The 24,251-nt window shown below is 38.4% G+C and overlaps 1 protein-coding gene across 5 annotated transcripts in view; it reads right to left on the bottom strand.

Annotated features, from left to right (window-relative positions):
- The window catches only part of SLC24A2 (solute carrier family 24 member 2), a 533,689-nt gene that overhangs the window by 116,614 nt on the left and 392,824 nt on the right, over positions 1–24,251 (bottom strand). For 4 of the 5 annotated variants that reach the window (XM_054521034.2, XM_054521033.2, XM_054521032.2 and 1 more), the window contains 2 exons: positions 4,493–4,531; positions 1,774–1,882 (listed from right to left, as the gene is read on the bottom strand). In XM_054521034.2, the coding sequence (XP_054377009.1) occupies positions 1,774–1,882; positions 4,493–4,531 (148 nt within the window). The remainder of the gene's footprint in view (positions 1–1,773; positions 1,883–4,492; positions 4,532–24,251) is intronic. The other variant, XM_054521035.2, reaches the window with a different exon arrangement.

Here is a 24,251-nt window from a genome sequence, read left to right as displayed (position 1 = left end):
CTGAAGGTTATAAGTAGAAATGACATAACCTGATTTACTTTTTAAGATTACTTGGGCTGCTGCATGGAACATATGTCTAGGCAGTGGCAATGGAAGAACTGAAAGACCAGCTAGGAAGCTACTGCAGGAAGGCAGGAATGCAGGCAAGCGATGGAGATGGTTTGGAATAAAGTGCTGCAGGAGGGAGAGCAGTAGATACATTTGAGATCCACGTTGGTGGTGCTATATTTTGTGAAAGGAGAATAATAATGTTAGCTATGAAGCATTATTGTGAAGCATAAGTTTACAGAGGTGTAAATGCTTTGTCAACAGTAAGGTGCCAAAGATAACTATTAATATTACTATAGATGATGAAAACAAATACTAGAGAGACCCTAACTTGCCCAAAGTCACACGACTGCTTAGTAGTTGGGATGAAGGAGTAAAAGCAGTTGGCCTGCAATCTCTTTACTCCCTTCTCTGGGGCTGTATCCCAGGGGAAAGAAAAGAAGGCTCATGACTAGGTCTAACATCCTTGTCTGTGTAGATAATGATATTTAGCCTGTCCCTGGCTAAGAATTACCTCTAGTAAACAGATCCCAGGACCTGTGGAGGAAGGCTTCTTGGAGAATATCACGTCAGCTATACAACTCTCTGTGGTATAACAGGAAGATGTTTTGTGATTGAAATGCCCCATGCTCTGCAAGGAGAGGTGACCCTGTGTTCCTTACCTATTATTCTGAGTGAGGTGCGTGTCCAATGAAGGAAGATAGGTCCTTGGGAACCACTCTTGGGTCACAGATTTTTCTTTACCTCATATGAACTTCTTGATTGCTTATATTCTTGAAATTATTTAGCAAAGCCTGATATTGGGTAAGATCTCGGATTCATACAACATGATTCAACAATCAGATCCCCTGGCTTCATTCAGTGGCACGTACCTATTTCCTAGGCTGTATTAGCTCCTGAGTAACATTGAGCCCAATTATAAAGTCCAAGGATGAAGGGAGAACATACTTGGTTATATCTGAACCCCTTACTAGTGGCAAAACTAATATTTATTTGACACATCCGATATCTACCAACTTGAAAATAATTTTGGGGAATATTTATGCAGTTGAAGAAACGCAATGTATTTGGCCTCATTGTGACTGAGTAACACTGGAAGTACACAATAATGGGTTGTTTGTGATGGTTCATGTGATTACACTGGGAAGTGAGCCAGGCTTTTTGGGTCTCCAATGACAGCTCCCAAGCAGTTCTCGAAGACAGGGCTTTTTAGATGCATAGATGCTCAACTCCCACCCTCCAATTGCCAAAGAATCAGTACAATCTCAATGTTCTGCCATGAATATCACTCCCCAAACCACTCATGGACCTCCTAAATCACAGAGTTCTTTTTCTCTCTTTTTTAAGGTGCACAATTTACCTTCACACACAATTTTGTTTTGAAAATTAGAAATGATGACAAAAGAGAACTGTTACTTTAGCTGGAAGGGAGGGAAACCTTTTTGTCCTCTCTGCTTCATAACAAACTATATTTATGCTGGAGGCATCAAAAGATAGAATCAGCACACGGACCTCACATCCTATTCCTGGTACAAAAACCACTGATGGTGAACTGAGCTGTTGTAGATAAAGCACGTCAAAGGGCCAGGGCTGCTTCTGGCAGAAGCTCAACAAGAGGAGGCTGGCAGGCGTGCATGACGACAGCACAAACATGTTTTATGCAGAGAAGCCTTTTGACATCCTTTTCCCCCCAAACAAGTTCCCAAACCAAAGCTTGATGTTTACCTTCAGCGAGTGGGTCAAGGGTGTGTATCATGAGTTGGAAGATGCTATTCCTCATGAGACTGTTGTGGAGGGAGGCAGAGCTTCCACCTCGCTGGAGACGTGGCTTAGCCTGAGCAGAGAAACCAAAGAGGTGGTTAGTCTCAGGAATGAAAGGCAAGTGCATTATAGACAAGATCCTCACCTAGTCTGGTGGCCACTCATTTCTGTCGCATGATCACACACTATTAAGCCAAAGATTTTCAAAGTACATTTCAAAGCCCTTGAGGGAATGGCTCTCTCACATTCTTTCCTACTAAATGAATGCATTGCTTCCCTTTTTAAAAAGAGCTTTGTAAATGCCAGACAATGTATTATATGCTTCACATCCCTTCATTTATCTTATTTGCAAAATGAACCCTATGAACTAGATGCTATTATTTATTCTTGTTAGATAGATGGGGACATTTCATCTCAGAGAAGTGAAATGAGGTGTCCAAGTCACACTGACAAGAAGTGGAGGCTGGAGGAATGGATCCCAGATCTGCTTTTCTCAAAGACTGTTCTCTAAACCAGTGGGTGGTCTCTAACATTTTTGAAGTGTGCATCCTATCAGTAAAATGTTTAAATGTATATAAATAGGCATCTATGCCCATATCTGCCTAGATACACATACTAAAATACGAACATATGAAAACACTTTCAAAAATAGAAGTTAAGAAGAATAACACAGTAGACGACGAAGGTGCTAATATTTTCTCCTTGCTTCCCAAGGTCTCCTTGCTTCCCAGAGTCTTGCACATCTCCTGAGCCACCTCATCTCTACCCTGGGACTACAGCTCTAATCCAGAAAGCAGCATAGCCTGTGTTAAGTGAGATTCAAGGAGCAGAAGCTCTTATCATGAAACCATGAGAACTCTCCCGACTTTGAGGGGGGCTCCTTTTCCACAAACTACTAGTTGTGATCCTTTGGCCAAATAAATGGAACTGGTAGGTGAGAAGGAAGAATGAGTATCTAGAGATAAGGTTACTGACAAACTCTTTTTCTTTTATCTTCAAAAGCAAACAACCTAAAAATTTCCAAACCCTCTGTATTTTGATGGGTTTTTATCCTGAATAGGAACTGCTGTCTCCCCATGGTTGATTTTGTGTTGATCATCACAAGAGAAGACTCTCTGAGGCAGCCAAGCTTTATAGACAGACAGATTTAAGGAGTTGAAAGGTATTGTAATGTAAAAGAATTAATTTCTTATTGAACTTTCAGTGTAAAAGTTTGACATGTAAATTTTCCAGGGCAGGTAAAAATAAAATACTGTTCTCCACTATGTCTTTCAAACTTCTGCATAACAGGTTTTCTAAAATGTTCCATCGTACTCCAGACCCACAAGGGGGCTTCCCCAAAAATGTCCCATAAGAGACTCTATGATCAAATACATATTTGATATATATTGGAAAGTGCTATATCCTAGACCAACTCACCTTAGAGTTTCAAACTACACATTAGACCACTAAGTCTAACACTACAGAAATCTGTTTAACTTGATTAACTTGGGCAGTGTTATTATCCATAGGATCTTATTTTGTAAAACACTTGTTAACAATCATGGTCCACATATTTGGAGACAAACATGAAACCCATAGAAAGTATGAGTAAAATCTCACTATGAGATACCCGAAGAAATCTGGCTCTCCTAATGTGATTTATTATAATATTCTATTGGAAATCACATTTCCAATTCAATAGGGTTGGAAAAGAATCAGTGGGGATTACTGGTGTCTCAATGGTGAATTATGGTTCCTTAATAGAAGAGATTGAGTCTGTATCGTGTTCTGGTACTGGATCAGGTGTATTCTATGGGCTCCCAATGAATGTTATGTCTTTGCCCTGAGCATTACAGGAGGAAGGACAGGGTCATATGTATCTTTACTACTAACTATTTTAGCCTTGAAAGTCTTAAACATTTTTTAATGCATTGTATTGCTAGTTATAGAGGATTCAGATGATTAAGGTTCAAAACATTTTAGGAGCAAACTTAGGAGACTTGAATAAAATGGAAATGTAATCACTGTTTGATGGCTGAACACAAAAATTCTGAAGGTTGTTTCTTTACCACGCTGCAAAATCTGAAATGCGATGTGTTAATTAAATAGGAATTCGAAAATGTGTTTATCAATAATAACTTGTCATAAATATTATGGTCCTTATTCCGTGAAACTGGAAGAACTCTGGTGTGGAGATCTTCATTTGAAAAAGATTACATCTAGAGAAGTACTGAAAGCATTCTTTTGTGTATTATATATACATTAAGTATATAGGTCTCATGCAGCATTTCTTTTGATGAGACCAAAAGAAATTTCCAATCAGAGTATGTGCATGCAGATACACAAAGAAAACAAATATTGAGCATTAGATCGCACACTACCCCCAAATATTAATTCAACATCCCTTGGAATGCAATTTGGAAATATCTCACTCTTCCAACTTCTACAAAAGTTCATACCAAATGGAAGAGAAAATTCAAACTTTTGAAACCTAGTCCCAGAAGACATGCGTCCATGAATGCCAGAATTCAGTCATCACTAATTGTAGCACGGAGTAGAAGTACACACCAAGTGTTAGACTATTTAAGTATTCCAAGAGAGAGAGTAATGTGTTGAGCACACAAACCCCTCTCACTCCCACCCCCGCCCCACACTCTCCACAGGCACACAAGCAGGTACAGACAAAGCCACTGCTTCCTACCGGTAGAGTTGGTTCATCCTTGTCCCTGGCTGCAGATGGCTGCATAAGAGAAAAAGGCAAAGACAAAAGACAAAGAAATAAATCAATGAAGAATCACATATGGCATTTACATTTAAAAACAAGCATCAGTATAGGGGAAGATTTCGTTCTTTCTGCTCCTGGGATGAGTTAAGCCAAAACAGGGGACTGAGGATGTATATTTCTAGCCAAAATATAATGGTTTATTTAGGTACATGATTCATTCTCCTGAAAGGTCAGAGTTGAATGGCCAACCCGAATGTCCAGCAATACAGAGCAGTTAAGTCAACTGTGGCCCAGCCATGCAGTGGAATACTATGTGATCATTAAAATGAATGAGGTAATTCACATGTTCTGACATGGAAAATATCTATTGATAACTGAAAAAATTAAACGTTTATAAATATTTATTGTTTCATTTCATAAAGGAAAATAAATTAATATTTTAGTGCATGTAAAGAAAAAAATTCTGCAAGAATGATACCAAACTGTTATTAGTGGTTATTACTGGGGGATGGGATTGCAAAGAAATGTCATTTTCTATATGTTTTGGGGGGAGTCAACATTCATTGCTCCATGTAGTATGAATAAAATAAAGCTCACAGAAGTTAGGCCACTGAATTAAAGAGTAGGATCATCCCATATGGAAATCAGATGACCCATCTTTCCTTCTGTTCCCATCACCTGAAGTTTTCTATTCTAAAAATAGAAGTCTCTGTCCAGTTGAGAAATGTGGATTAGAACACAAGGGCACATAAAGGCCTGGTAATCTGCTGGAAGCAAACACAACTCAGACAAGAGGGCAGTGGAATTCTACCCACATGACCCACCTGGACAGCTTTTACTTCCTCAACTCAATGGGAACTCTCCTTCTTCGCCAGAACCGGGGACCACCCTGGGATCTTTCCAACGAGATACAGGTGCCTGGTGAATAGTTCCTCATACTTAGACACCACCTTCATCACTTCACCTCAACTACAGGTGCAGACAGCAAGAACAAACTGGAACCTTCCCCTGTCTGGCCTTCTGGTCCTCCCCATTAGGGTCTGAACAGATGTCTGTCTTCAGGAATAATCACATACTTGGAGGAGAGTAGCCAGATGCAGAACAGTTTTAAAACCTTCATGTGCTCTAGGCTTTCTGTTTTAGGGTCTACCACACCTATCATGAAAAGATATTAAGATGTCCCCACATCCCATCTAAAATATACAATTACCTAAAACATACAGTTTTGTGTGAAAAAATAGAAGGGATTCTTATAATTTTGAATTTCAAATTATTTGCTATGTGCCAATCATTTAAGTTAGGATTAGCATGCTCAAAATCTTGCAAAGTGAAAAAATCAAATCTACAATTTATTTTCACATGTAACGGATTTTTAAGAAGGTGAAATTTAATACTTAATGAGGTTGATGTTAAATATTTTGTGGACATTCAATTAGACATTTAATAATTTTAATTTTTGTAGACACCTTTTTGGATTCTGGAGTCAATACCAATGTGTTTTTCCCCCCTTCTGGTTCCAAGCATTTTTATAGGCTCTTGAAGAACTTGCAAATCTCAGACATAGACAGAAGGGCTCTGCGTGGGTGGTAGTTTCTGAGCACAGCCTGTGGGCATCACTAAATTTGCCTTAACCCTTGGGTTGGGGGCTCTCTCGCAATGACTTCTCTAAAAACACTAATAGGGAAATATCCTGATGCCCTAGTTCCCAAGAGCCTGCTTGTGGAATTGGAGTGGACAGGAAACTGTCCTTTGATTTCCCACTTTCCTCTGAAAGGCACTGTATGATCCTGCTTCTCTCTGGCAGGTCCTCTCCTTTTCTCTCCTTCCACATCAGACAGCTCAACAAATGGCCTCACAGTCTACAGAGCAATCCCCTAGGGAAATTTTCCAGTACAGCAAGCTCAGCCTTTAGACATACATTGAGTTTAACCGTCAGAGCACGCCTGGTCAGTTAGCAAATTTACACCTTGTGGTTAAATGGGAGACCAATAATTATGAGCTGGAATTGATACCACAGTGTTAACACAGAACATGAAGGAACAGGATGAAAGTGGGGAGAGAAAAAGGTGGGCTTTATAAGGGCAGAAACGTCACCTGCTGAGAGTTTGAATTTTAAAAAAATATATCTAAATACATGATTTAAGGAAGGAAAAAAAATCCAAACCTGCTTTTGGTGTGAAAAGAAGAAAAAAATATCTACTCTATCGACTTCCTTTTTCTCTCACAGCAAGGAGGATCATAAAACATAAAAAGTGGAAGGAAAATGCCTTGTACATAGATTCTTCAGAGAAAAAACTGAGTGCAGAGACAGGCCTGAAATTCTCTACAAAATATCCCACTGTTTAATGTCTGCAGTTGACATCATTCGTTTTCTTTCAAGTGTAATCTGCAGACATGAATATACATCAGGGTATAATATGTAAATTTAGGTATACACACAAATGGCAGCGGAGGCCATTAAAACACCCCTCTACTTTCCTTTTATGTAGCCCTGTTGCAAAAGAGATAAGAAGTGTGACATATGATGGTAATTGCCCATTTCCAGGGGCTCACCCACATCTACTGATAATTCGAAGTTCACCTGACTTAGCCTTGCTCTAATTGCATCCTGAAGCAGCCTCACAGTACTGGCAATATGCAGCTGATTACGTTACAAATTCAATTTTAAAGGGGTTTAATTACACGAGAAGTAACTTGGGAAGGTGACAAAGAAATGATTTTAATGTGTATAGCTAGTGGGTTTTGGGTTGGTCTAGTGTTGTGAATTTATTTTCAGGGCCATTAAATATATGGCAAGTTTATTCTAACCCATGGGATATTACAGAAGACAACTTCTTCAAAAGAAGACTAACATGACTCTAAGGATTAATCTTGGCATTCTTATGATGCATTTTGCTTTTTAACCCCCTTAATTTTAAACACACCAAAATACCACTCATTTGGGCTGTATTAATATGAAAGCCCAATTCCTAGTGGTCAGCATGCTATGGATTGGCTTAACAAATTCCTATAAATAAATAAATAAATTTAATGAATACATTTATAAATAAATTTCCTATAGCTGTAGAAAAAATCTGTTAAGCCAATCCATAGTACACACACAGCAATTCTTTGAGGATTGTTTAAAAGAATTTGTAAACTACATCCTGAAGGTCTCAGGTCAGGGCTTTGGTGTGCCAATGCAGACTCCCCTCTCCATTTATGAAAGCAAGACTTTGGCAGGCCATCTTCTACTTACAAGAAAATATTCTGTAATTCAAACCTTTATTCAATTAAACTGGCCCCCTTCTCAATGACTCAAATTAGTCATACGGTGATTGCACTTAAATTGAGCAACTGGAAGATGACTTTAATCTCTATTGTCCTTCCTGGTGGAAATCCCATTTCCTTTTTTTTCTTTTTTCTTTTTCTTTTTTTTTTTTTTGAGATGGGGTTTTGCTCTTGTTGCCCAGGTTGGAGTGCAATGGCATGATCTCAGCTCACTGCAACCTCCGCCTCCCAGGTTCAAGCAATTCTCCTGCCTCACAGCCTCCCGAGTAGCTGGGATTACAGGTGCCCACCACCACGCCCAGCTAATTTTTGTATTCTTAGTAGAGACAGGGTTTTGCTATGTTGGCCAGGCTGGTCTCGGACTCCTGACCTCAGGTTATCCGCCTGCCTTGGCCTCCCAAAGTGCTGGGATTACAAGTGTGAGCCGCTGCGCCCTGCTGGAAATCCCATTTCTATATAGGAATTTTGCTACTTATTTGATAGGTGTTTTGAAATTGTCCATTTATGCTTCCATCCCAGATAATAAAATGCATACATAGCCCATTTGGATAGCATTTTGATGCCATAAATCAATCCCAAGTCCTTAAATCTTCTTTCTTCCTTTGATCCTTGAAAGCCAGAAATGATTTTGCTGACTATAAAGTGTAGTTTTGATGGAACTTTGTATATAGCCTTTCACCACATACAGGCCCCTAGTTCCACCTCACACACATAAAAATTAGGCCAATACTGCAGTCCAGCTGCCTCAGGGCCACTCAGTAAGAGGATACTAACATGTCCACGGTTCACTCTGGTAATTATCTACTTACAAATCACACGATCAAATGGGTCACCATGAAGGCTTCACAGGCCAAAAGACAAGTGTGTAAACTAAGGGATGTGTTTTTTGGTCAATGACATGGCATCAGATATAGAAGAACAATCAACAATTCGTTGCAAAAGCTAAGTAACAGCCATAAACTTCCACCACTTTAACATTCCACCAAGTCCTGCAAAATGTGCCTAAAATGCATTATGCCAAGGACCTGGAAGCATTATAAAGTCTATAGAAATAAACTTAAACATATCATTTTTGTCAGAAAATAATCTGAAACAAATATGCCCATGATTAGAATATTAATCCAATATTCCAATGGACATGAATTTTAATGTCTTAGAATTCAGGAAGATTTGGTGAGGAATGATTTGAATGACTGATTTTCATTTAAAAAATTAACATGAAAGTATAAAATGATGTTTCCTTTTTCTTTCAATACATTACTGTAGTAAATAAAAACATTCAAAATGTCTCTCCTTCTTAAAGATGAATAAACCTCAAAGCCTATTGGGAAGACTAGATACAAGGTGCAAAGGCCTCAAATCTGAAATATAAAAGGAAAAACACCCTACCACCTCTTAGTCAGATGGAAGCTCATCTCTTTCTCCCTCCTTTTACTGTGTCTTAACATAGACCCTAAAACATTAAGGGAGGGGAGATTAAATAAACTCCTAGAGAAAGAAATAAAAATTTAAGTTCAAATTACTTTGACTGGTTGCTGGGTAATTATCTGACAATCATGGCCCTTCTGCAAAGAAGGAATCTCAGAGAACAATGAAGTGCTGAAGATGACAGCCCACGGTGCAGGAGTACCCACTTTATAATCCAGTTTAAAGAAATACACTGGGATGGACAGAAGGGGTAGAAATGATCTAAGTAAGAAGTGTGGTAATGAAAGCTCACATTTTGGAAGCAAAGCCTTTTGATGATTTGTTTGAATAATCTTCATGATCATGAAATATTTGAGACAGTAGAAAAAAGTTTAAGAATAGATATCTTCGCCAATATGGAAGGAGTAGAAGAGAAATTGTTTAGAGACAGTTAAAGAACAATCTGGAATATGGAATACTCAGTAAGGCAAGGGGGCCAGGGTGACTTCATGAAGCAGAATTTAACTGACAAGTTAAATCTACACAATTGTAATCACAGTCTCCAAAGTTTCTTGATCATATACCATTATCAGATAGAGTCTTGCTCTGTTGTTGCCCAGGCTGGAGTGCAGTGGTGCGACCACAGCTCCCTGCAACCTCAACTCCTGGGCTCAAGCAATCCTCCTGCTTCAGCCTCCCAAGTAGTTGGGTCTGTAGGAAAGCACTATGATGCCCAGATAATTATGAAAAAAAAATTCTTTTTAGAGGCCAGGGTCTTGCTATATTGCCCAGACTGGACTCGAACTCCTAGTCTCAAGTGATCCTCCCACCTGAGCCTCCCAAAGTGCTGAGATTTTAGGAGTGAGCCACTGTTGCCAGCCTATCTACTTATGTATCTATGTGCTACTGGCAACCATTATAAAAACATGGACTAATTTCTTCCCTCTTTTAAAAAAGATAACAAATAGTAGTCTTAATATTTTTTTCTTGCATTCCAAATAATTATCTTGTGCACTCCACTGGAACATTAGCACAAACTTTTAAAAATGAATTCTTTCAGTGCCTCTCACAGAATTGATAAGTTATATGGAATGTATTAATATCTTTTACCCAACTCCTTCAGTTAGCCTCCCTAATACTGGAAGTTGTAAGATCCTTGAGGACAGGATTCACCTCTGTGCCTTCCATGGTCCCTAACTGTGGCTACTTAAAATGCAATTAAGAGGCCTGGGTGAGTGAGAGCATCCTGGCAGAACAGAACTGTGTGCTTCTGGGTCAGTTACCAGAGCTCCTCAGCTGCTTGTGTCACTGGCTAAATTAACAGTAATGGTGATTATTTAAGTCTACCTATTAAAGTCTATCTATTAAATCAATTAAAGATTAATTAATCTTTCTTATTAAGTATGTACATAGAAGACAGTAATCCTCATCTTACAAATGGAGAAAGAGAGGCAAGAAGGGCCTCAGGCTATTTCTGTACTTAGGATACTAAGCACCAGTGTTAATTCACTTAATTTAGGAATTAACAACCCAACTACCTCTGCTATCTCTTGCCTTCTCCTGAAAAATCCAGATGTTCCTAATTTACTTTGTTGTACCATTTTAGCAATTCTCACAATTGCTAATGAACAATTTTGATATGCCAATCAAACACAATCTGCTGGTGGTGTTCTGGCATTAGTCACACAAATTTCCTTTGACTAGTAAAGAATGCAATATGCACTCATCAATTAAGTCCTGGTTGCCTTACTTCCTTTAAGGAACGTGTCTAAGACAGGAGGTGTCCAACCTTTTGGCTTCCTTTAGCCACACTGGCAGAAGAACTATATTAGGCCACACATAAAATACGCTAACACTAACGACAGTTGATGCACTAAAACAAACAAACAAACAAACAACTCATAATGTTTTAAGAAAGTTTAAGAATTTGTGTTGGGCTACATTCAAAGCTGTCCTTGGCCGCTTGTGCCCTGCGAGGTGCAGGTTGGGCAAGCTTGGAGGATGTGATTTTTTAAAAAGGTCTAACAAATGCTGGTGTGCAACAAACTACAGAATACTTTGTAGCAAATGAGGCAGATTTCAGTAATAATGTGTGCCAAGTGTTATATATATAATATCTCATCGAATCCTCACAAAAATAGGTATTATAAACATATACTCCCCCTTTTAACACATGAGGACCCTGAAGCTGATGGAATTGGACAATTTTTCCAAGGCCATATAGCCAGCAAGTGGCAGAGCTCAGATACGAACTCAGACAGTTTGACTCCAGAGCCTTCCTAAGTGCTGGGGAAAGGAGAAAGTGGCATTTTCCTTGCAGTGACCTGTGAGGAGGCTGCAGACAATACAACTTCAAATATAGTTAAAAAATAGTTCACGTATGTTAAGAATTGTTATGAGCTCTGACTTCCAATGGAGGTGAGAAAATAGTGGCAAGTGATTGTTGTGAATTTAGAATGAAAGCTTTGATTTGTGTTTATTTTGTACAAAAAGCTAGTATCTGGGAGTAGAGAAAGTTACAGAGACTATTTTGTCTCTTCCAGCATCATTATTTAGACTCACTTACTATTGTCATGATTTACTATTATTATTTCTGTCTCTTGAATGTCACAGAGGCACTTTTTATGCCTTCAGAACGGCATAGATTTAAGTAAAACTGCAAATGAGTTGCTACATATATCAAGTTGACTTGTATTAAGGAGTTGATAGCTCAGCAGTAGGTGGGAAAAAAGGGGCCCCCTGGTGGTCCCAGTTATCACTGCGGTCATGAGACATTGTATATTTAGTTTATTTGGAAGTTCGGGTGGGCTCAGTCTTTGATTTATTTCTGACACTTCAAGGACTAGTACTATTTCTTTGTTTCAGGGAGAGAACAAACTCAAAAAATGAAAATAGTCACTCTTGGTGTTTAAAGCTTCAGTGAGAGAGTGGGAATGGCAAGTTTTGAATAAAGAAAATTCATTCATTTAACAGTAATTATTTGATAATATTTATCACACACTTATATATGGCCAAGGATTCTTTTAGGTTCCTGGGACTTAGGTGTGGCCCAAACTGGCAAAAATATCTGTCCTTATGGAACCTGCATTTCAGAATAAATATGTTATATCATTAAATTAACTAGATAGAAAGGGTAGGGAGTCATTATTGGATCACTTAAAATTAAGTGTTACATTTAAGAATATGCTTAAGAGGATTACCTGTGGCCTAATCATTACTTTTGTAGTCACATTTTATCACATATTTATTAATTCTAGATTTAGCATCTATTCTTGTTTGGAGAGAAGCTGGCAAAGACTATAAAAGTATAAAGAACAAGCTTGTGTCTATAAAATTATAAACAGTACATATATTAATAGTAGAATTCATTGAGCAAAGGGCATTAGATATTTAAAATGCATTTTAAAACTGATATAATTGAAGATATAATTAAATTTTTGATAATATTAGTGGTAACAAAATTTTTTGCCAATCTTTTATTTTAAAAAAGGTGAGATTTTTTAAAAATAAGAAACTCTGAACCTCAAAGAGAACAAAACCCCACAATTTGAATGTAATATAGTGATCTTTATGTATATAATTTTCATATTTATAGTCTTCTAGCTATAAACAATGCAGCCTCATTAATATAGCAGATTAATTCTTCACCACGTTTTAACTTCTGATCTCAGAAATATCAATGGTACCATATCAGCACCTGATTCCAAAAGGACCCTGGCACAATTTCCATATAGGCAGAAAAATATAGATGCCAGATTTGCTGAATTTAGTTCTGGAATTTCCAGAGAGCAAAAACATCATATAAACCCAATTTAAATATTTAATAATATAAATGCAAATCTAAGTAAAGTTGGGGAAAAATAAAGGGCACAAATATCAAGCATACAACACTTTCTGTTGAAAATGCACTGATAATGAGAACCAGTCTCACTCCTTGATCTGCTCTTCTTTCCCAAGAGAGGCCAAGAGGAAGCTAAATTCATTCATGTCACGAAGATGAGTTATAAAAGTGGGACGCAGCAAGTTCATTTCAAGCACTGCCTGGCTACTTCCACACTCCATTTCCACTGTGTGTCCCCTCCTCCCCACTTCCTCCCTAGTTCATTCTTTTGTATTATTTGTCTCATCTCTCTCTTTTTCACTATTAAGTACCCTTCTAAGGGCAGAGACCATTTCATTTGATATTATTCTACAGTACCTAGCATAGTGGTGCTCCATGCTCAGTAAATGCATGTTTAATAATAAATAAGTTAAATCAGATCTTGTATATTTTTAATGAGCCCATATGCTCATCCATAATGAGGCTGGCGGTAAATAGCTTCTTCTTGGTCCAACACTGAATTGTGTCACTTTCCTCTTGGCATTTGATACTGAGAGTGACCCACTGCTTCTTGAATCAGTCTCCTCCCAGGTATCTGGGATGTGTGCTCTGACCAGGTCACTACTTCCTCATTCCTGTGGAAATGCAACAATATCAAACCTCCCTTCTTTGAACTCCTGTGTTAAAGTCATCATTTCACAACGCTCTCGACTGCTTGTGTTTGCCATTTTGCCTGCTTTGTTGGACTTGTAAGCTTCTTGAGTGAGGGGGTCTTACATATTACACATCTTTATACTTCCAATTTTGCCCACCAGTGTGCTGCCACCCCACAGATGCTCTGCAAACATAGAAGTTTTGATTGCTGGTTATAAGCGGTGAGACTAGAGCTTTGAAAGGAAGGAGGATTCTCAAACATGCAGGAAACTCACCATGAGACACAAAAGAGTTGAGGTGACTGGGTCCAGTGTTGGGGACTACAGTATGGTCAGCGGAAACTATTTGACTAACACAGAGTGGCGTCATTAAAAAATTCTCTGGCTTCATCCCTGGGACCCTGTGCCCAGACACTGCTGTATGGGTCCCTTAACCTGAGAGAGCCAGTCTTTCTTTTGGTGGTCCAATTAGACCTGTACTACTAATGGCTGAGGTGAGTGCAGTAGGGGTCCTCTGTTTTGGCTGGTGAAAGGGTTGAATGGAATAGGCCCACCATGCAGTGAAGTGGAGAACATGGCAGTAAGAAACCGTTCCACTGGATGTTGACCATGAGACACCTGGCCATCCTGGAAAACAGAGTAGATGGTAAGGACTAGGAGTCCCATTAGTGGGGCTTGACATGAGGACAGTTACCTTCTCAATTGTCCCTGGGGCTGATGCAGTTTAGGGTAGAGTGAGTCAAATTAAGATTCAAACTTATCCTCAACATCTTAGCTCACTCCCTGCACCCCATCTGCCATCCTTTGCTGTCATAGCGAGTCCAGGCAAATTGTCATTTTATCTGTGCCTATCTGGGATGTTACCATGTTATTCCCTCTTGCTCCATTTGCCAAATATCCTCCTTCATGGCATTTAAAAAATCACCCATTCATTCTTCATCACATGCTTAATGAGCATCTTATATGTGCTACATTTTTCTAGGTGCAGGGATAAAACAGTGACCAAAATAGCCCAAATCCTTGCTTTCATGGAGTATATATTCTAGCCTAAATCTCACTTCCAAGACACATTCTTCCAATCAAGTAGCAACAGCAGCAGTTAATATATAAAATCTTTGCTGACCTTTATCGAGCACTAACTACAGTTGAAATACTGGGCGAAATGCTCATTCATAATCTTAGGTGGCAGCTAGTATTAGGAAATATTTTTAATAACTTTTTATTTGGAAATAATTATAGATTCACAGGTAGTTGCAAAAAAATGTATAGGGTGGTCCCATGCACCCTTTACCCGATCTCCTCCAATGATAACATCTTGCACAACTATAGTACAATATTAAAACTAGGAAGTCGACATTGGTACAATCTATGGAACTCATTCAGATTTCACCAGTTATATGTGCACCTATTTGTGTTTGTGCATAGTGTGTGTGTAGTTCTATGCAGTTTAATTATATGTGTAGCTTCATGTAACCACCACTGCAATCAAGATAATTAACTATAACATCATCACAAGACTCCCTTGTGCTATCCCTTTATGTCTACACCCATTCCCACCCCTGCCTGCTAATCCCTGGCAACCACTAATCTGTTATCAATTTCTATAATTTCATAAATGTTATATAAATGGAATAATGTCATATGTATACTTTTCAGGTTTGCTTTTTCCATTTAGTATAATTTCCTTAGGGTCTAAGTTATTGTATGTATCAACAGTTTGTTCCTTTTTATTTAGTAATATTTCATGGTATGGATATACCACAGTTTAATGATCTGCATGTTGAAAGGCATTTGGATAGTTTACCATTTTGGGCTATTGTCATGAAAGCTGCTATGAACATTCATGTACGAGTTTCTGTGTAAACATGTTTCATTTATCTGGGATATATGCCCAAGAGAACAATTGCTGGATCATACAGTAAGACCATGCTTTTGTTTTAAAAACTGCCAAACTATTTTCCAGAGTGCTGTACCATTTTACATTCTTACCAGCAATGTGTGAGTGATGAAGTGTTTCTGCTTTCTAGTAGCAATTGATATTATCACTATTTTGAAATTTTATTCATTCTAAAGGTGCCGTGATATCTCATTGTGGTATCATAGTTGTTTATTTTCATTTTTATTTTCGTAAAGACAGCATGTCACTATATTCCCCAGGCTGGTCTTGTACTCCTGGGCTCAAGTAATGCTCCCACCTGGGCCTCCCAAATTGCTGGGGTTACAGGCGATCAACTTTATTGTAGTATTAGCATGAATTTCTGTAATGGCTTATGATGTTGAACACCCTCTCGTGTGCATATTTGCCATTTGTGTATCTCTTCAGTGAAATGTTTGTGCATATATTTTGCCATTTTCTAATTGGATTGTTTCCTTAATGTTACGTTTTATGGGTTCCTTGTATATTCTAGATACAAGTCCTTTGTCAGATATGTGGTCTGCAAATATTTTCCCCGTCTTTAATGTGTACTTTCATTCTCTAAAAATGGTTTTTGACAGAGTAAAAGTTTTTAATTTTGATGAGGTTGAATTTTATCAAATTTTCCTTTTATGGATCAGTTTCAGGTAGCAAGTCTTAGGTACCCAACTCCTTGCCTAGTGTTGGGAGCTGAATATTTTCTATTTTTTTCCTAGATATTTTATAATTTTATGTCATGGTCCATTTTTTGCCTATGGCTTTTCCATTGCTATTATGCCCTGTATTTATTTATTTATCTGTACCTTAATGGATGCAAATATACCCATTTTAAAGACGGGGTAAAAGGCTGAGTGAGGTTAACTAACTTGCCTATAGCAATACAGGTAGTATGGAAGGCACTGGGATTGAAATGCAGGCAATCTAACTTGAAACCACAGACTCTTTTTTTTTTTTTGAGACAGACTTTTGCTCTTGTTGCCCAGGCTGGAGTGCAATGGTGCGATTTCAGCTCACCGCAACCTCCACCTCCCGGTTTCAAGCAATTCTCCTGCCTCAGCCTCCTGAGTAGCTGGGATTACAGGCATGCGCCACCATGCCCAGCTAATTTTGTATTTTTAGTAGAGATGGGGTTTCTCCATGTTGGTCAGGCTGGTCTCGAACTCCTGACCTCAGGTGATCCGCCCACCTCGGCCTCCCAAAGTGCTGGGATTACAGGCCTGAACCACTGTGCCGGGCCAAAACCACAGCCTCTTAATGACTTTACTTGCCTGCTCTAAGGCATATCTCTTTGCATTCCCCAAGTAAACATAAAACACACTGATTTCACCCTCTATGTGGGACAGAACAAAATGTATTCAGAAAATAGAAGTCATCTAATCTTTATAGAACTATTTAGGGAAACCTGGAGCTTTAATCATTCTCATTGCTTTGAACAAAAAGCACACGATTTAAAAAAAAGTGATTATTTTCAATGTCATGCATCCTTCTAATCTTATTAAGACATGAGTTATCTAATCTTATAAAGTATAAAATAAAAAAATAGAGATGAAATTGAGATCTACCATTAAGTAAGGTTACCACCCAATTTTTGCTGATGAAATAGTAATGGATTGATGATGCTGGAGATTCACCCTTAAAATAAAAATTCTGGTTCCAGACAGTAGCTGTGGTCTCCTAGGACATATCTTATCTGTTATCTGTCAATAGAACAACGGAAATTGTGCACTACTGAAAACAGATGTAGCCTCACAGTCACAGCGATGGAAAAGATGTGCTCTGGAAGTTCTCACTGCATTACTGTCAAATGAAGCCAGGAGGTACTGATATTATATATTATTGTCAGCACCAACTTCTTGGCCAAATGTTCAGCACTATTTTCAGTGTTGGAATTAAAAATCTGTTCTAGAATTAGGGGAAAAAATGACATGAGAAATATCCCATCAAAAAGCTTTTTTTCCTAATTACTATTGGCTCTGAAATTTTGGCTTTAGCCATTAGAAACTTCTCAAGATGGTTCTGGTGGGCATTTTGTTTTGTAGCAGGTCCCATAGTACAAGCTTATTGCCCAGAAAGCATCTTAAATGCTGTTAATAATCATACAATATTGCATAATATTATCACCGGAAGTTTACTACTTACTAAATTATAGGAGCATTGGATATCTTTGGAAAGGATTTAATTAAATTACAACAAAAAATATACTGGACCTATGGGAAAATGACACTTGCCAATGAAAGAAAATCCAGTTCCAAAGTGAAAGACCGTGCTTATATTGACATTTCTCTCAAAATAATGAAATTTCATTCTCCAAGTTCTTACAATAAAAAATTTCAACATAGGAAAAGCTCAGAATAGCCAGAGTTCCACCATTAGATTCGTTTTTAACATTTGCTATGTTGGCTTTATCAATATGTCTATATTAATAATTCTTTATGAGTAATTTTAAAGTAAACTGCAGATGCCACGACATCTTTGCCCTTAAACGTTTCATATGTTTATCTTCTCAGGATATGGACATTCTACTATATAGCCATAACAATCATGTGTGTACATTTTGTATGTATGCAGTAGGTGACTTGTTGCCTTAGCAGGTTAACAGCTACTACTAGTGTTTATTTTTTGACATGGTTAATTTTCTTGGTGTTTACACTTTTGTCCCCATGGTTAGTTATTAAATATATGTAATACAAAGTATCTGTTTTATTTGTTAAGATCTCCTCCTTTCCCTACTTTGCAACCAACCCCTGAGGGCAAATCAACAAAAATCATTTAGTTCATTAAAAACAAAGTTGCTCTAGACAAAAGTACCCATTTGCTGACTGCTGTTTGGTATTGGCTTATTGGTAGACAATACTGACCACGCAGACATTTATAAATACAAATGCTATTTAGTGCTAGGTGTCTTTCTTTTCTTTTCTTTTCTTTTCTTCTCTCTTTCTCTCTCTCCTCTCTCTCTCTCTCTTTCTTTCTTTCTTCTTTCCTTTCTTTCTTTCTTTCTTTTTTTTTTTTTGGGCATCTCACTCTGTTGCCCAGGCTGGAGTGCAGTGGTGTGATCTTGGATCACTGCAACCTCTGCCTCCTGGGTTCAAGCGATTATTCTCCTACCTCAGCCTCCTGAGTAGCTGGGATTACAGGCACCCACTACCATGCCCAACTAATTTTCGTATTTTTAGTAAAGACAAGGTTTCACCATGTTGGCCAGGCTGGTCTTGAACTACTGACTTCAAGTGATCCACCTGCCTCTCCTCCCAAAATGCTGAGATTACAGGTGTGAGCCACCACGCCTGGCCAGTACTAGGGTTTTTAATTTGGAAACTATAGTCTGAATTTAGGTGGGGGGACAGTTTGTGAAATTTCTGACACTGTCAAGTTTTGCGCGTATACAAACTTTTAGGAGGCAGGGGGAAGAGTGTCCATAACTTCCATCGGAGTCTTAAAAGTGTCCATGACCCTAAAAAGGTTAAGAATAATTGATTTAAGGCTTTCAAAATACGCTTTGGAAGCTGGAAGATATTATTTGGAATAATTATTTGGAATGTTATTTGGAAAAACTATTTGGAATATCTTCCAGCATCCAAAGGGTATGTATCTTGAAAGCCTAAATAATATCCAAATAATACTAATAGCATTAGTATCAAATGCTAACTGATGGAAAGAAGGAATTCCAAAAGCACCCATCTAGCCCATCCAATTGACAGCCTGGTGCCACTGAAATGGGTTCTGGCACAGGCAAAGAACAGAGCAGAAGGCAGCACAAAGCATTTTACTCACACTGACAAGTTCTCAATTAGTTCAAGCTCTTCAGGAAAAAGATCTGAATGTCACTGCAGATGGTCCACCTCTATTCAGTGGGCAGAGACTGGGCAGGGTGCCGGAGGTCTGCCCTGGGCATCAGGCACCAATGTTGCCCAACTGTGATTGTTCTAACTGTTGCCCGACTGTGTTTGTTCTAACTGTTGCCCCTCTGTAGGCTTTGGTAGTCTTGAGGGTGGTTTACATCTGTGATTGCATTCACCTTGAAAAAACACACAAGGGGGAAGCAGAAAAACCCAAAACAAATGAGAAAAAGTCTCCTTTTTACCTGACTGGTCATTTTGGAAATGGGTGCACTTCCTTGTAAATACCAAAGGAAATAAAGGCATGGAGAAGTACCAGGCACAGTGCGTGGTGTTTTTAAGTAGTTGTTCCCTAGTTTTAGAACGATCAGTATCTCCTTAGCATCTTTGTTTCACAGCTGGAAGGAAGTGAAGCTCAAAGTGATGGAGCAACCGGATGGTGTAAAGACAGCGTTTACTCAGTGAGCAGGGCTGAGGTTAGAACCTGTGTTGGTAAAATGCCATTTCCCATCACACTTTGTTGTTTTATAAATATGCGGTGGGAGAGGACATGTGTGTAATACACAAATGCAAAAGAACAACCAGTGAAGTCCACCTGTACTGGGGGGTAGTTTGCTTGCTGTGCTTTATTTTGTGCTAGCTTCTGTTGAAAAATGTACAGTGAGAGAGAAATCAATAGCACTTAGCATTCAAATTACTTGATTTAAATGCATTATTCATTTAATATTTATAGCTCCATAAGCATTCTCAATCCATTTTACTGCTGGAGAAAGAGAGGCTCAGTAAGAAGAGTAAATAGCCCAAGGCCTCAGATGCAATACCTTGTAAAGTTGGGGGCCATACCCAGGGCTGTCTGGCTCTCATCCCTGCAGGCTTGAGGTTATAGGTCAGGTGAGATTGGAGAATTGTTAGCCTCTGGGTAGACACAGACTTTCAGACCACTGGAGAGCACTGAGTTGGAGAAAAAGGTTATTTTCCTCCATTTGAGCCCTATTATAGTCAATGCACACATTCTTGACTAGTTTTACAGGAAATCAAATTTTAGTAAGTTGAATTTACCTTTATTGCCAATGGATATTCATTTGGCAGATGACTATAATACTTTCTTTTTACCTGCTCTCTCTATTGAATAAAAAATCCACAAATAAGCATTTAAACATCCTGGGGGATCTAAGGGAATTTCTATTTTGCTTGTTTTCTTGGTAATGGAATAGTTATTTCCCAATGAGTTAGATTGTGACATTTTTATTTCTAATATTAAATATTAAAAATAGAGTACAATTCAAAAGGGTAAAGCTATGGGATGACACTCAGAATAAGGGGAAATATTTTAAAGAGTCCTGACTCTACCAATGACTATTTCTGTGGCCCTCACTAATTACTGGAGGGCTCTAAGCCTCAGTACCTACACATATAAAATGTGGATGACAGCTATCTCAGAGGGTTGTTTAATCATCAGATTAAATAAGATGACATACGTAAAATTCCTGGATCCCTACAGGCACTCAATAAACAGATATAAGAAAATAAAATAAGAATCTCCAACTGGAGCAATTAGCTATCTAAACTTGGAGATGGCAGATAGCCAGGTCAGAATTTCTACCTTTGAACAAATCCGGAATTGCTCTGAAGCTTAGGCCAAGAATTTCAGTTTATTTCAGTTTCACATAAATATGAAGAACGGGGCAAGTCAATCATTATCATCCCAGATGGGAACATAATCTGCTTCAATTTCTCCATGGTCTTATCAAATGATCGCTATTCTGCATTTGCAAGTGGTTTTTTTTCCCCCAACACAAAAATTCTCTCCCACAGATCTTCATTCCCTTTCCTCCTCCATAATAGCCTTGTTAAAAAGTACCACTTTATTATAGGTAATTGAGTGGATTTTCTAACTTTATTAGTTAATTGTGGTAGTTTGCAAAATGGCTGCAATTCTTCTCTTCCCTATAATGAAGTCCTTTTGCAATGGTGACTTTTCAGGTCCCTCTATCAGTAGGTAAAGTTTGTTTTCCTTCCCCTTGTTTTGGAATAATCTTGTGACACTTTGGTCAACAGAATATGGTGGAAGTTCTCAGCTCAGTCCTCAAGAAACCTTGCATGCCCGCAGATGGTCCTTATACCTCTGCCCAGATGCCATTTGAACAAGCCTGGGGTGCCCGGCCAGCTGCCCCCCACCATGCCAGCCATCATCTGGTCAGAGGACGGAACTTACCACTGAACAGGGAGGCAGATATTCTGGGGCTGTGTATGTGCATGGGACACACCCAGGTGTTTTTCTCACCAATAATCTTGTATGGACATATGGGTCATATTGGTAATATCTGGATAACCTATTTCCATCTGTAATGATGACAGCATTTTGCCTTAGCAATTCTCAAGTCTCACATAGGGAAACTGAGACAGACACATCTCTAATATAAAAGCTTGGCTAAGATGAGAGCCAATAGTTTATAAGCTCTGCTGAATTCATTTATTCACAATGTTATAGTCACAGAGGAAGCAAACCAACCTTTAAAACATAAGGCATAGTAGAGGGAGCAAAGACTAAGAGAAAGAAAACAGTTTTTTGTTAACTTGGAAAACCTACAAATATTTATTCTGTTAATCAAGCCCCAAACCATATGCCCTCTTAAAAATATGTTTGTGAATGTATTTCTAAGATCCTTCATGCTTCAGCATAGTAACTTGAGTTTATAAGATGAATGAAGAAATTAAAACTGCCTGGTTCTTTCAGTTGATAACCTAATAAATAAGGAAAATCTTTTTTCTCTGTTGAAATCACAAAATAAAATTATGATCATAACATATTTAAGCAGTCAAAAAGCATGATGTCTTATACAATTTTAATCTGCCTGGAACCTTTCCATGAAAGCATCATCAGTTTTATCTAAAAATGGCTCTCCTGCTGTTATTAATCCATGTGCCTTGCTGAGTACTCACTGCATAAAGAAGAGCTGATTCATTTGGAAAATAAGTTGAATCTTTATCTTTTCAGATATTAAAGTTGGGTGCCTTTCTCTCTGTACCGCTACAAAAAACACCTTCATATTACTTGGGTTTATTTTAAGTTGTTTAAAAAATTTTGAAAGCATAAACTAATATTTATGTTTTCTGACCACAAAAGCTACACAAGTTGACTGGAAAGTATAGGCGTTGATACGGGGTTGGCAGAGCCAGGACAAGGATGAGACGAATGCCTCACTTTGTCTCCTAGACAAAATTTAAGGCAGTACCAAAAAACTCAGTATTATAGATAAATGACATAATGCAATATTTCAAAAAATAAAAATTAGTGCAAAATAAAATCTACAATGAACAAAATGTCAAGATTTTAAGTAAAGACAGCTCTTACCTTGCATTTGAATCTTCCCTACTCATCTTACCCTAATCCTGGCCCTGGTTTCAATAAAAGTTTATTTACAAGAATAAGCAGCTGGTTCATGAGTTGTAGTGTGCTAATTTGTTTCTTTAAATATTGCATTAAAATATTTATTTTGATGACCAAGATTTTGGGTACCCCCTTAAATTTTGTGCCTGAGTGCCATCCTCACCTTACCCTAATTCCAGCCCTGGGTGTTATATTCTATTCTAAGTTCAAATGGTAAGCTAATGAAAGTTTTAAAGCAAATGACTGATAGGATTTGATTTAAGTTATACAAGTGGGCTTTGGTTGCTGTGTAGTTTGGCAGGAGATCAAAAGTGGGGACTGGGAGAATAGTTAGGAGGCTGATGCGTCAGTCTAGTGATTTTGCTCTGGTCCAGACCAAGTCACCAAAGACCATTCAGATGTAAAGATGGTGGCCACTTCCCTGTCTGCATATCTATGTGACAGCTCAGCATTTGTCTTACTCCTGTTGATTCTCTCATGGTTGTCCCTCTACTTTACTGACTTCTCAGTCTTGGGAACTCTGCCCTTTTGTCTTCTCACACAATCCCTTGGCCTTAAATTCCATCAACAGAATCTCTAGTTCTGAATTTGTCTCCTTCAAACATGCATATCCAATTCCAATTGCCAACTCACCATTTCTATTGAATGTCTAGTGGGCATAATAAACTTAACAAAACCAAAGTTCACTTTCAAAGATGTTTTTCTCTCTGTGCTGTTGGGATTAGTTCAATCACAAATTTAGATATTACAAAACACCTTCACATTTCTTGTTTATTTTAGGTTGCTTAAACATTTTTTTTTTTTTTTTTTTTTTTTTTTTGAGATGCAGTCTCACTCTGTCGCCCAGGCTGGAGTGCAGTGGTGTGATCTTGGCTCACTGCAACCTCTGCCTCCTGGGTTCAAGCAATTCTCCTGCCTCAGCCTCCTAAGTAGCTGGGACTACAGATGCATGCCACCGTGCCCGGCTAATTTTTGTAGTTTTAGCAAAGACAGGGTTAAACATTTTTGAATACTTAACATATATGTGTTTAGACTATAAAAGCAACACATGTTCACTGGAAATTATGTCTATTCCCAAACCTGTTACTCTTCCATCTATCTTCCAGTAGAATGGCACTACCATTCTACTCAGCTGTTCAAGCCAAAAAATTACTGCTTATTTCTTTTCTTCTCCTTTTCTCCCACATCCAATCTACCAGCAAATCCTGTCAATTTTGCCAAAATATGCCTTCATTTTTTAAAATACAATCAGCATCAACCTCAGTAGGCCTACTAAGGGTATAGCTTCCACACATTAGGGTAGGGTCTGACTCAGTGGAAGGAGCAGTCGTTGGGAGGGAGGGGAAGAGTGTGTGAGTAGGAGTGTTAAATTCCCAGGACAGGGTATAGGGAGAGACTGGCTTGGCTTTGGGGAGGTGAAAGCTGCAGGGTGGAGAGAGCTGG

The sequence above is a fragment of the Pongo abelii genome, chromosome 13 (assembly GCF_028885655.2).
Source record: "Pongo abelii isolate AG06213 chromosome 13, NHGRI_mPonAbe1-v2.0_pri, whole genome shotgun sequence".
Classification (NCBI taxonomy): domain Eukaryota; kingdom Metazoa; phylum Chordata; class Mammalia; order Primates; family Hominidae; genus Pongo; species Pongo abelii.
The sequence above is the reverse complement of the archived record's forward strand: the minus strand, read 5'-3'. Positions and strand labels throughout refer to the sequence as shown.